This window comes from Corvus kubaryi, unplaced genomic scaffold, assembly GCF_017639235.1.
Source record: "Corvus kubaryi isolate FWS band 111438036 unplaced genomic scaffold, C.kubaryi_AGA036_p1.0 37398, whole genome shotgun sequence".
Classification (NCBI taxonomy): Eukaryota; Metazoa; Chordata; class Aves; order Passeriformes; family Corvidae; genus Corvus; species Corvus kubaryi.
The window spans coordinates 13,731,384-13,743,187 of record NW_024581137.1 but is presented as its reverse complement, the minus strand read 5'-3'; the positions used below and the strand labels follow the sequence as shown (position 1 = coordinate 13,743,187).

General features: G+C 37.6%; 1 protein-coding gene across 1 annotated transcript in view; it reads left to right on the top strand.

Moving 5' to 3' along the window:
• Positions 1 to 110: 110 nt before the first annotated feature.
• The window catches only part of KIF15 (kinesin family member 15), a 35,756-nt gene continuing 24,062 nt past the window's right edge, over positions 111 to 11,804 (top strand). The window contains exons 1-12 of the mRNA XM_042043566.1: positions 111 to 174; positions 2,108 to 2,150; positions 3,367 to 3,550; positions 4,681 to 4,757; positions 5,854 to 5,891; positions 6,028 to 6,125; positions 6,513 to 6,692; positions 7,360 to 7,569; positions 7,669 to 7,794; positions 9,050 to 9,172; positions 9,646 to 9,769; positions 11,451 to 11,542. Coding sequence (XP_041899500.1) covers positions 156 to 174; positions 2,108 to 2,150; positions 3,367 to 3,550; positions 4,681 to 4,757; positions 5,854 to 5,891; positions 6,028 to 6,125; positions 6,513 to 6,692; positions 7,360 to 7,569; positions 7,669 to 7,794; positions 9,050 to 9,172; positions 9,646 to 9,769; positions 11,451 to 11,542 — 1,314 coding nt within the window. The 5' untranslated portion in view covers positions 111 to 155. The remainder of the gene's footprint in view (positions 175 to 2,107; positions 2,151 to 3,366; positions 3,551 to 4,680; positions 4,758 to 5,853; positions 5,892 to 6,027; positions 6,126 to 6,512; positions 6,693 to 7,359; positions 7,570 to 7,668; positions 7,795 to 9,049; positions 9,173 to 9,645; positions 9,770 to 11,450; positions 11,543 to 11,804) is intronic.

Genomic DNA, 11,804 nt, shown 5'->3' with positions numbered 1-11,804 from the left:
CCCGGCCAATGGCGGGGAAAGAGGGCGCGGAGGAAAATGGCGGCGGCCGCGCTGGCCCCGGGCAGGGGGCGGGGCCGCGCCGCTGAGCGCCAAATTCAAAGGCGCCGCCATTTTGAAGCGGCGGGTGGGTGGGAGCTGCTGGGGCTGGAGTGGCTATGGCTCCCGGCGTGAGAGGTGAGTGGGGGCGGTTGGGAAGGGGCTTGGGGATGTGTCCGCCGTTCGGAGAGCAGAGAGGGACCGGGGGACGGCTCTGCCCGGGGGGCCGGCTTTGCCCGGGGGGCCGCCCCGCCCCGTCCCCTGGAGGGGCATCACCCGTGTGTAAGAACCAGTGGGGCCAGGTGCGACCGTGTGGGGGGTGCTCGGTGCCCCATGGGCGGCTGATGCCCTGGGGGTTCCGCCCTGCGGTGCCTGCGCGGCAGAGCGCTGCCCCCGGTGGTGTCGGGGTACCTGGGAGCCGGCCCTTTCCCAGAATCACGGAATAAGCTGAGTCCGAAAGGACCCACAAGGATCATCGAGTCCCACTCCTGGCCCTGCATAGCACCATCCCCAACAGTCACACCATGTGCCTGAGAGCGTTGTCCAAACACTTCTTGAACTCTGTCAGGCTCAGTGCTGTGACCACTTCCATGGGGAGCCTGTTCCAGTGCCCAACCCCCCTCTGGGTGAGGAACCTCTTCCTAATATCCAGCCTAAACCTCCTCTGACACAACTTCAGGCTTTTCCCAGGGCTGTGCATGTACCTATTGGTCTGATTTCAGTTTTAAAATGCACTCCTTTCGTTGATAACTTATGAAATTGAAGAATAAATTACTGAATTGGAAGCTAAATTATTTCTCAGATATTGGATAAGTCAAAACAGCACGCAAAAAGCTCATGCAGCAGCAGGATATTTAGGTAGTATGAATGTCAAAGAGAAGGTTAGCACCTTTGCACATCATTGCTCATTCTGCTTTTAAAGACGATCCTCCTACAAAAACACAAAATACCTGTGTTCTTTTAAAGATTTTATAGAAACTTTATTATTGGAATATTTTGATGCATTATCTTTCATTGTTATTGTGCTTATTTTCTAAATGCAATTTTTTTACTTAGTTAATATTTTGACTATATTTTGTACTTTCATGTCAGATTCACCCTTATGTAAAAAATAAGTCACTTTATCTACCTATGGGGTAATATATGCCATCTCCTTGAAATCTGAAACTGTGCAAAATGAGGCTTGTATCACAGAATCAGTGAGGTTGGAAGAGATCTCTGAGATCATGGAGTCCAACCTATGGCTGATCAACACCTTGTCGACTAGGCCATGGCACTGAGTGCCACTCCAAACAGCTCAAAGTATGGTGGCTCCAGCACCTCCCTGGGCAGCCCATTCCAAAGTCTCTTCATCCTTTCAGTGAAGACATTCCTCCTGATGTCCAGCCTGAACCTCCCCTGGCACAGCTTGAGGCTGTGTCCTCTTGTCCTGTTACCTGGCAGAAGAATCTGACCCCAACCTGACTACAACCATCTTCTGGGCAGTTGTAGAATGATAAGGTCTCCCCAGAGCCTCCTTTTGTCCAGGTTAAGCAACCCCAGCTCCCTCAGCTGCTCCTCATAAGACTTGTGCTCCAGATGTGTACAGGATATCTTTATTCATTACAGGGTGACTAATTTTCACAGAAGTAAAAGTAATGCAGCTGCTCAGTTGTGCTGGTTTAGGATAGTGAGGTTTTGCAGTCACATCAGGAAAGTTAAATCATGCTTTAATGGTTTATCTGCATTAAGTTTGCTATTTTTAAAGTATAATAGAATATGTAATACTATCAGCATTTATGTTTCTAATTCTCCAAAACACTTGCAAAATCTTATATGCATTGACTTAGGAGCCTACTCATTGCACACATGTTGACAAGTGTGTGCCTGTTCACATTACAGGACTGGAGATTTCTCTACCTCTCTTCTTTTTGCCAAAAGAAGATAATTACCGAATATATTCATGCATTTCTGTCTGCATTTATAAGGCTCTCCAGTTATTTCCCTCTGTACTGCTTACAGGATTTTGTATTTAGATGGGGGGTTTTGAGCAGTAATTTTATTTTTTGTATGTCTCCCTTTTCTTTTGTAGGAGATTTGCGTGACTCTTCAATATCGTTGTTGAACTCACCTAGGTAAAATAATATTGGCCAGTGACCATATATTATCAATCACATTGCACAGAAGGTGCAAACAAAACCTAGCATAACTTTGTAAAATAGTTTAAAGGTTTTTCTTTCAATCTTTTCCTGCCTAAGATTTCTGTCTTTCTCTCCTAACATCCTTACAGATTTTAAAAAACAGTTCTCATAATAAAATTGTTGTGCTGACATATTGGGTTCCTCTTGGAATGCTGCCATGCAATAAATTCTCGTTTGTCCACTAATTCTGCAGCTGGACTCTAGAGTTTATCTGAAGAAATATTCCACTAGGAACTTCAATCCTGTGAGGAAGCCCTAAACTAAAACAAAAACTAAGAGGCCCTCCTCCAAGTGTAAACTGTGCCACAACTCAGAATAATGTCACACAACAAAAGCACATTTGGCAAATTAATTTTGTGTCTTAAATACAGTATAACATCTTCCCTTTCTCAGCTGCTGCTTGTGTTCTTAGCCCTTTCCTCTGCCACTACCCAACTGCACACTTCATTCATGGAAACCCTTCTCCACTTTTAAAACTGTTCTCTTCCTTGCTCTTGTATACCAAAAGTAAAAATAACAGTTAGAACACCCTCCTGCTAAAACTTCTCGAAAAGAGAAGTAAAGCAAATCCAAGCTTGCTACCACTTCATGTAAGAATTTAATTCTTTAATATTTTATGGGTGTATTGGAATTTATGGCGGAATTTCTCAGAGTCTCAATGTAAGTCATGTACAGTTACGTATTAAAACTGATAAATGTGATGAAATTGGTTAGGGATGTTTTAGATGTAGGCACTTGCTATGCTTTATTTGATTCATTGTTCAAGAATTGATTCTTCTTTCCCTTCTTGTGAGCACCAATTATAACTTTTTTGCTGGACTCTAGCATTATCTGCTTCATTTGTCCATTAAAACTTCCAGGAGTAAGAAGGGCATCTCAAGTTTACTGTGCAATGTGTTCTTTTAGAGCTAAAGTTAGGTGCCACAGCAATAAATTGCATGTAACTGCATGTTCTTTGTTTTTTCAATCTGCCACATTTTCACGTTTAACTGGTCTTGTAGTGAATTGATGATGTTCCTGTACAAGTAGTATGGTTTCAGGACAGACTTTTCTAAGACTTCACATGCTTAATCTGATTGCTGTGATTTAATTTTATCAGACAGCTGCTAGATCTATTTGAAAGTAATCTAATGCATAAATATTTATTTAGTGTTGAAGGTGATGCTATCAAAGTTTTTGTAAGGGTACGTCCCCCTTCAGACAGACCTGCATTAACCGATGGAGATCAAGGCCTGTGTTTATCTGTTCTTTCATCAAATACCATCCGCCTGCATTCGAAGCCTGAACCAAAGATCTTCACTTTTGATTATGTTGCAAATATGGAAACAACACAGGTAATCATTTCCAGAATCTCATAACTACTGTAATTTCTGCCCAAGTTTTGGCAATTATTATGCTAAGCTTTTCTAAAGGTATAGTGCATTAGGTCTAATTTTTTGCCGTGGTCAGATTGGAAGTACATAGTTATAGTACAGAAATGCTGCATTAAATTCTGCTCTCTAACAGTTTTAATGTAATATTTTTTAGCTGTTAATTTCTTTAATTGGAGTTTGAATTAAAATTGAAGTTTTGTTTGTAAACATTGTATCTATCACTATAGACAGAAAATAAATCTGCCTATTGAGACAAACATATAAAAATAACTGGCAGTCAGTAGCTGATATTAAGGTGTGATTTCACAGAATATGCTGAGTTGGAAGGGACTCACAGGGATCACCAAGTTCAACTCCTATCCCTGCACATTAGTATTTAAGGAACTTGGGCGTTTATATTCCATTTACTGTATTTCCTTCTTATACTTTTGCCTTTTAAATGGATGCAGTGCTCATCTGGGGCAAGTAATACTGGAAATAAAATCCTTCAACTTAATTTCTGTAATACTGTGTTCGACATTCTGAACATAATTTTAATTCTGCTAAGACTTCAATTCCATTTCATTTCTGTTAAAAAAACAAAACAAAACCTCCAAAAAACGTCACCTGCTGTAGGCTGTTATTTGTAGCTAGGCTTGTCTTGCAGATCTAAGGGAAAAATGTGGAAGTAGATGAGACTTAAGTTGTGCAGGTCTGTTGAATGTGCCATTGTGCAGAGGCAAATGTTGAAAGCTAACTAGATTTCATAAGTGTCACAGGCATCTGACCTACTGATGGTATAAAGTGCATAGCATAATCAAAACCACTGGATCAAAATTAGTATTATATTTTTGGGAGCTGTTACTGTGATGCTGAATTTTATTATTTCTCTTTGAGTTTATCAAGGAATACAATTTTTTGAGAGTGTGATTTATGTCACAAAGACTTAGGATGTATTGTTTTGCTGTGAGAATTCCAGGGGTCATGGTACATGTCTAACCTTAAGGAATGCATCTATTTATATACACTATAAAGTTATGGCATAGGAAACACTGATATAAAAGATACTTAAAGAGGTGGTGCCACGTGCCTTCTCTTTCCCTTGTCCCCAGGAGTCTGTGTTCTCAAGCGTGGCTAAAAACATTGTTGAATCTTGTATGAATGGCTACAATGGAACCATCTTTGCATAGTAAGTAATTCCATAGCAATTGCAGTCATTTCATAGCAGTGGCAACATTTAAGGAGATTGTGCTAATAAGCAGTTGTGGTTTTAAGAGCCAGAGCCTGCCTAATGTTACAGTAAGCTTTAAAAGTTTTTACTGCAGCACAGCATAAGGAATATTCTTGCAATATTGGGTGGTACTCCTTGCTCCTCTTCTGGAGGAATCTATGTGTAGATGTTATACTTTTAATAATGCATATGTAAACTCATTTCAATCTTACCATTATTTGCTTAAAAAGTAGGAGTTACATTGTACTGTTAAAGAGAAGGCTAGTGGTTTTCAGTATGTCCATAGTAAAATGGAATGAAAATTGCTTTATCTTGATACTTGGCTAGCTCAACTCTTCGGTGACTCTTGGCTGCCTGTGGGAAAACTCATGAATGATAATTTTAACTTTTAGGATATTTTCAAGGTAGAAATATGTCCATGACTAGTAGTATGAATATCATTATATTAACTCAGTATTTTTTCATTTTGAAAACTGAGGAAGGACTTTAGTCAGAAAATGCTTACTTAAAGGGCTAATCTAATCAAAACCTTACTGGGGTTTTTTAATGTAGCACACCTTTTGAAAAACTATGAAGTCCACTTTGTTTCAATATACAAATGTGGAAAAATAAAATGCAATTGCCCTGAAGTTTCTCTAGCATGATCAATAACTACATTAGAAAAAATAAACTGTAAAAGAAAAAAATACTTTTATGTCAGATATATCCTAATGTGCACTACTGAGTGACATAAAACTCAAAAGATTGACCCAAAAATTAGTTTAATGTATATATTTGAAAGCCTTCATTTTAATGCTAACTTCCCTTTCCAACCGAAATTAGGAAGAAAGTAGTGGGTGGTAGGGGAGACAAAAGGGGATTTATCGGTAAAATTTGTTGTCCTATTTCTATACCTTTTAAGCTGACTGATTTCTCAGTTTGCTCCTGTCTCCTGATCTTCTGTTTTGAAAATTTTTTGTTTGTTTAAGTTTTGACTTCTCCTTAAGAGATGCAGATTAATGAAAAATTCAGAGCCAGAATAAAGTTTAATCTCAATTTTCTTTCTTTTTGTTAGTGGCCAGACTGGGTCAGGAAAAACCTTTACTATGATGGGTGAGTGCATGAGAGATTAATCTTTCAGTGGTTTCTTAATTTTTTTTTTTTTTTGGTCTTGAGACATATTTCTCATGTCAACTGCTAATCTTGAGTAGTACTAATTAATTTTTTTTTCATTAAAAAATCTCTTTAGGACCATCTGATTCTGATAATTTCACTCACAGTCTGAGAGGTGTAATTCCACGGAGCTTTGAATACTTATTTTTTCTAATTGAGCGGGAAAAGGAAAAGGTACATTTATTTTATAATTACCATTGCAGTGAAAGTAATGTTGCACAGTAAAGATTAGCTAGGGTTGGTAAACTGGGTGTGCAGCCAATAAGTTACCAAGATTATTGCCATCTTGCATCAAATTTGTTAATGAGAAATGCTTGCATCTAGTACTCTACCAAATTATAATAACTGTTTCTTCAGACACCAGTGTGCTTATATTTTGAGTCTGAAAATGCATCTAGGTTTCTGGATGTTGGTTGTAACCTGGGCATCAGAAATGTATAGTATGCAGAATATACGTGCAATCTAATAGCTTTAGGTATGTGTGAAAAGAGACTTGCTGCCACACAATGACAGACTTAATAAAACCCAACTGTTTATAGTGTAAATTACTGTGTTTTTCAGGCTGGCAGTGGAAAGAGTTTTCTCTGCAAATGCTCATTTATTGAAATCTACAATGAACAGATATTTGACTTGCTAGACTCTGCTTCAGCTGGACTGTTTCTCAGAGAACACATCAAGAAGGGAGTCTTTGTTGATGGTGCTGTTGAACAGGTGTTGTCATCTGCTGCTGAAGCATACCAGGTATTTTTTGGCACTTTTAATGTTTGGACTATACATCTTAAATCTTATTTGGTAAATATTCCTCTTGGATTAAAGCACATTTTTTTGCCCATTTTTTGCCTGCAATGCCTTCTCCCTCTATCTTCATGCTCCAAAACACAGTGTAAAAAAGTTTAAGGCAATGCTTCCTAACTATCCCATACCTGTAAGAAATCAAAGAAGTTCTGGAGTTTGGAATACCTAAATGGCAATTACAGAAATCATTCCCTAATGCTTGCCCTACACATCTCTGAAATACCAACAGAAAACTACATTTCCTGCCGAGTGGGCACCATGTGTTCCAGAATTGTCAGGTTTATTTCTCCATGAATAATACACATACACATAGTATTTGTATCACTTTAGGTTTTTGTGTGTGTGCGTGTGTACTACTAACGTACACTAGTATGGGGTATGTTATGCTTTCAAACAGCAATGGCACTTTTGGAGAAAAGTAGTGAATATTATAACAAGTTCTGCTGCTAAGATTGACTGTAGCTGTATCTTTTTCACTTTTAAGATACTTCTATTGGAAAACAGTAAAAAAGTTCTTATCCTTGAGGTTTTTAAAAGCTGTTGCATGGAATGGTACCTGTATGTAAAGTACAGTCTGACCCAGCTGAAATTGTGATGTCTTTTTCATGCTTAGGTATTAACTACAGGCTGGAGAAACCGTCGTGTAGCCTCGACCTCAATGAACAGAGAATCCTCCAGATCACATGCAGTTTTCACTATCACAGTGGAATCCATGGAGAAAAACAACGAGGTTGTTAACATCCGGTCTTCCCTGCTCAACCTGGTAGACTTGGCAGGATCTGAGAGGCAGAAAGACACCCATACAGAAGGACTGAGGTTAAAGGTTAGTTCTGTAGTATCTGTGTCATCTTTCTCCTTTCAGATGCAGGGCCCTGTCCCATCCATCAAATCCATTTGCTTTGTTCCCTCCTCTTTTTTTTAGGAAGCAGGTAACATAAATCGATCACTAAGCTGCCTGGGCCAAGTAATCACAGCACTTGTTGATGTGGGAAATGGTAAACAGAGACACATTTGTTACCGGGATTCCAAGCTCACTTTTCTGCTGCGGGTAATATATATCCTCTGGATTTTATCTGCTACCTGGGATGTAGAAAAAAATATTTGGTTGGGCTTTTTTACTATAAAAAGCTGAACTCCAGTGCACTAAAGTTGTTTCAATATTGGGCAAGTGGAAGAAAGATTGAAAGGTATCTTTTTAACCTAAACAGATTTTTAATCAATCTCTTGCTTTTGACTGAAGACTAATCTATTTATACTTATAAGCTCCTACTACGTATTTGGAAGTTTTAATTTAAAAAAGCACACATTTTCATCCTTATAATTTGGGAAATAATGTGTATCAAAGTGTAATATTCAGAGATGTGTTGAAACATTTGACATGCTTTCCAGAATTAGCTTATGTGTGCTTGTTGGATGTCAGCACTCACCAAAATTCTGTGAAGAGTACATGAATATCGGTAGTATATTTTTGTATTATAGTATTTGTACGCAATACAGTATTTGTATTACGACACAGTATTGTGATCACAGCAAAATTTCTCAGTGTTCCATCCCAGTTCTATATAGATTGATGAGACTCTGAGGAATTATGTTCTTCCAATGTAACCCAAAATACATAGAAATTGGAAGAGAATTACAACTCTGTGAGCTGTTACTTTAAATGGTTATTTTTTGAGGTGTCTGTACTGCAAAGATGTCCACAAACATGACCTTCTTTACTAGAGAGGAAGAGAGAGAATGCCATTGAGGCTTGTGGACTATTTTGTAGTACCAGACTTTCAGTCTTTAGGTATTACTGCTGCCTTCTCCTGAGATTTGAGAGCTACTTATGTAACAGCACAGAAACAGCTGAAGATACGCATGCAAAAGGGAGATGATCCTTTTACATTCTTGGTCAAGAATCTGTTGGTTTGTGATTTTGTTCATTTGACAGTTGCAACCAGAAGGTTGGAACAATCAACAGATGATGTTGAAAGTAGTGTGAACATTAATCTGCTAATTACCAAAATTATTTTTTGTTTAGAATTTTTTCCTCTTTTTGCTGTTCAGATGAAGAAAGCATCTCACTTTGTTCAGTAATATAGCCAGGATTTTGAAGACCTAAATATAGTCTTTATTTACAGTTGCATCCTTTATACCCACATTTGAAATAAAATTTAAGAAACTTGCCTTCTGTGTGGATATTTGTTAAACGAAATTCTTTCTGCAATTTGTTCAAAATTATACACAGTATCTTTTAGGTGATGGCTTCTTATTGTCAGCAAAAACATGTAAATAAAACTAACTTCCATGTTTTCAAATAGGATTCTCTTGGTGGTAATGCAAAAACGTGTATAATTGCAAATGTTCACCCAGGATCCAAGTGTTTTGGTGAAACACTGTCCACTCTTAATTTTGCGCAGCGAGCGAAGTTGATTAAAAACAAGGTAAGAGTTAATAGCATATATTCTTTGCTTGTTCTCAGAGCTTGTTTTCATTAGAAAAGTAAAAAGTAAATCTTTATTAAAAATATAAATTGTCATAAAAATTTCTGATTTAATGTTATTTCTGTTAACTAGTTCTATATAAATCCTAGTGCCCAAAATGTAATTTCTCATGAGGGGGTTTTTAAAAGCATGTTGGCATTTAGCTGAAATTGTTGCTGATGTATATTGTTTTGTTGGTGAAAAAGGTCCAGACAAAATTCTGCAGAAAACGTTACATTTTTTAACCTCTAATTCTCTCTGAAGTACAACTTGCTGGTTTCTCAGCGAATGGAATTCTGCTTTTCCCATGAGTTCTTCCTTTCCTAAGATGGAAAGAGTTCTCAGTAATTTTACTGGTTGCATTCTTTGAGTTTTCTCTTATCATGTAAGATTTTTATTTACACCTTTTCCTAATTTTCTCCTATTTATAAAAGGCTGTAGTAAATGAAGACACACAAGGAAATGTGAGCCAGCTGCAAGCTGAGGTCAAGAAGTTGAAAGAGCAGCTTGCTCAACTTACTTCAGTGCCATCTGTGTGCAGTATTTCTGTATCACAAGGTAAGAGTTGGAGGTGAGGGAGAGAGAATTTGCTACTTCTGTAGCCTAGAAGGTTGAGGGCCTTAATTAAGTTTCTGAACAATTAATATTTTTGTAGGAACTGACCTATAGGGGTCACATTTTCCTTATGGATCCCATTTCCTGTACCTGTATCTGATACCTTGTAGAAATTGTTAACGTGGTTTTGTGTTCTTCCTCATAAGTTCAGGTACTGGACTATGGTTTTATTATGATACCTAGATATTCTTCCACTTCAGAAGAGATATGCTGCCTAATCCTTTAAGTAACCAAAAGTTTGCATGTGATTCCTTGTCCATTTAGGTCAGAGGGAAGGCACAATGTTGCAGTCTTTTTAAGCTTGGAACTGGATTTTTTTTCCGCCTCTTCCCTTTTTTGCCCCTTCCAGAAGAACCTAAGAGGGATGTTTACTTTCAGTAGATGTTTGATTTCAGTGTAAGATGGAAATAGAGTTTTTAGGTGATTTTCAATAAGCTTCTCACTGGGCTATTTTATCTGCAATACAAATCCCAGCAGAGCTTCCTCGTATGTATGTTTCTCACTGAAATGTGCTGCTTGATAATGTTTGATTGCAAGGTGGTAAACTTTGTAACTCTTACTGTTCTCGTGAGTCAACTCTTTCCTGACCTTGCCAAGAAATAGAAGATACAGCAAGAGAAGTTACGACAGAAAATAGAAAGCCTTGTCTAATATAAACAAGCATCTGGGGTTGAGTTTTCCTAAGGAAAAAGTACTTCTGTGTTAGCATACATGTCTAACCAGTAAAAACAAGTCAGTGATGAGGTAGGACACTGACTCATGGTTCATGAATACATGAATATTGACAGAGGGCTCAATGTTTAGACCCATGATAGAGTTCTGAGGCAGAACAAGTATGATGCTTAAACACCGAGGAGGAGTTTTGAGCAGAACCTAATGTATCAGAGCTGTGTTTGTTCTGTGCATTTAAATTGTTTGTAATACTCAATCACACAAACATAAAATCTGCTTTCTAGCTACTTCAGAATCATGATGGCATTTTAAAATATATTAAATTATGATAACGTAGTTATGCACCTAGATACTAGTGATTAGTATTCCATAAATAAGTAAACTAGTCTGCATTAGAATATTTAGAAATGCTATTTTGAATTAATTTCTAAATGGATTATTAAACCCTTTTAATCCCTTGTGTGGACACTTTCCTTCCAGATTAAGCCACTAATTGTCCACATAATTCAAGCTTATTTTCCTAAATTTCCTTCTCATAAACGAGTCAGTCCACTTCTAATATGTACAAACTGTACTAATAATGCTAATAATGGGTTAGTGTCATCAAATTAATTTCAGAGGGATTTTGCATTTTATAGATATGCTTAGCTGAACAGACGGATTCTTTTATTTTAATAAAAGTTCATTGCAAGTCCGTTTAATGCTTGAACAACTTTGTTAATTATACAATTATGTATATTAGCTCTGTTCTTTATCAGCACTTGCAGGTGACTAGGAATTACTGTCCAAACAGTGTGCTCTGGGTATGCCACATGATCTTTGTGGAAGAATTACACTGTTCAAAGAGTTATTCAAATTTTCTTTACACAATTGTTGTGTTATGTATGTAGAAAAACCTGGCTAAGTGGTATTTTAATAAATATAGCATTTGTTTCTTTGACTTCCCCTACAGATGCTGTTGAAAAAGGCAAGAACAACATAAATTACATGAGCAGCTTTCTCGAAGCAATGTTGTTTTGGGAGAAATCAGAAGGTGAAAAGAAGGTAAGAAAGCACTGATATTTCTAAGTGCATTCAGTGTACTTTCTGGTGAGAGACCAGTGAGCATATTGAAACTGACTCTCTTAATGATTTTCCTTGGTTTTGAATAAAAATACTCTTTCGAAAGATAATAAGGTTTGCTAACAAGGGAACTTAGTCAAATGACATTTGAGATAACATCTGTAGTGCTCAGGAGGACTACAAGAAAACTAGCAGGGCCAAAGCCTAAATCGAACTTAAACTGGTCGCTGCCATAAAATGTTTC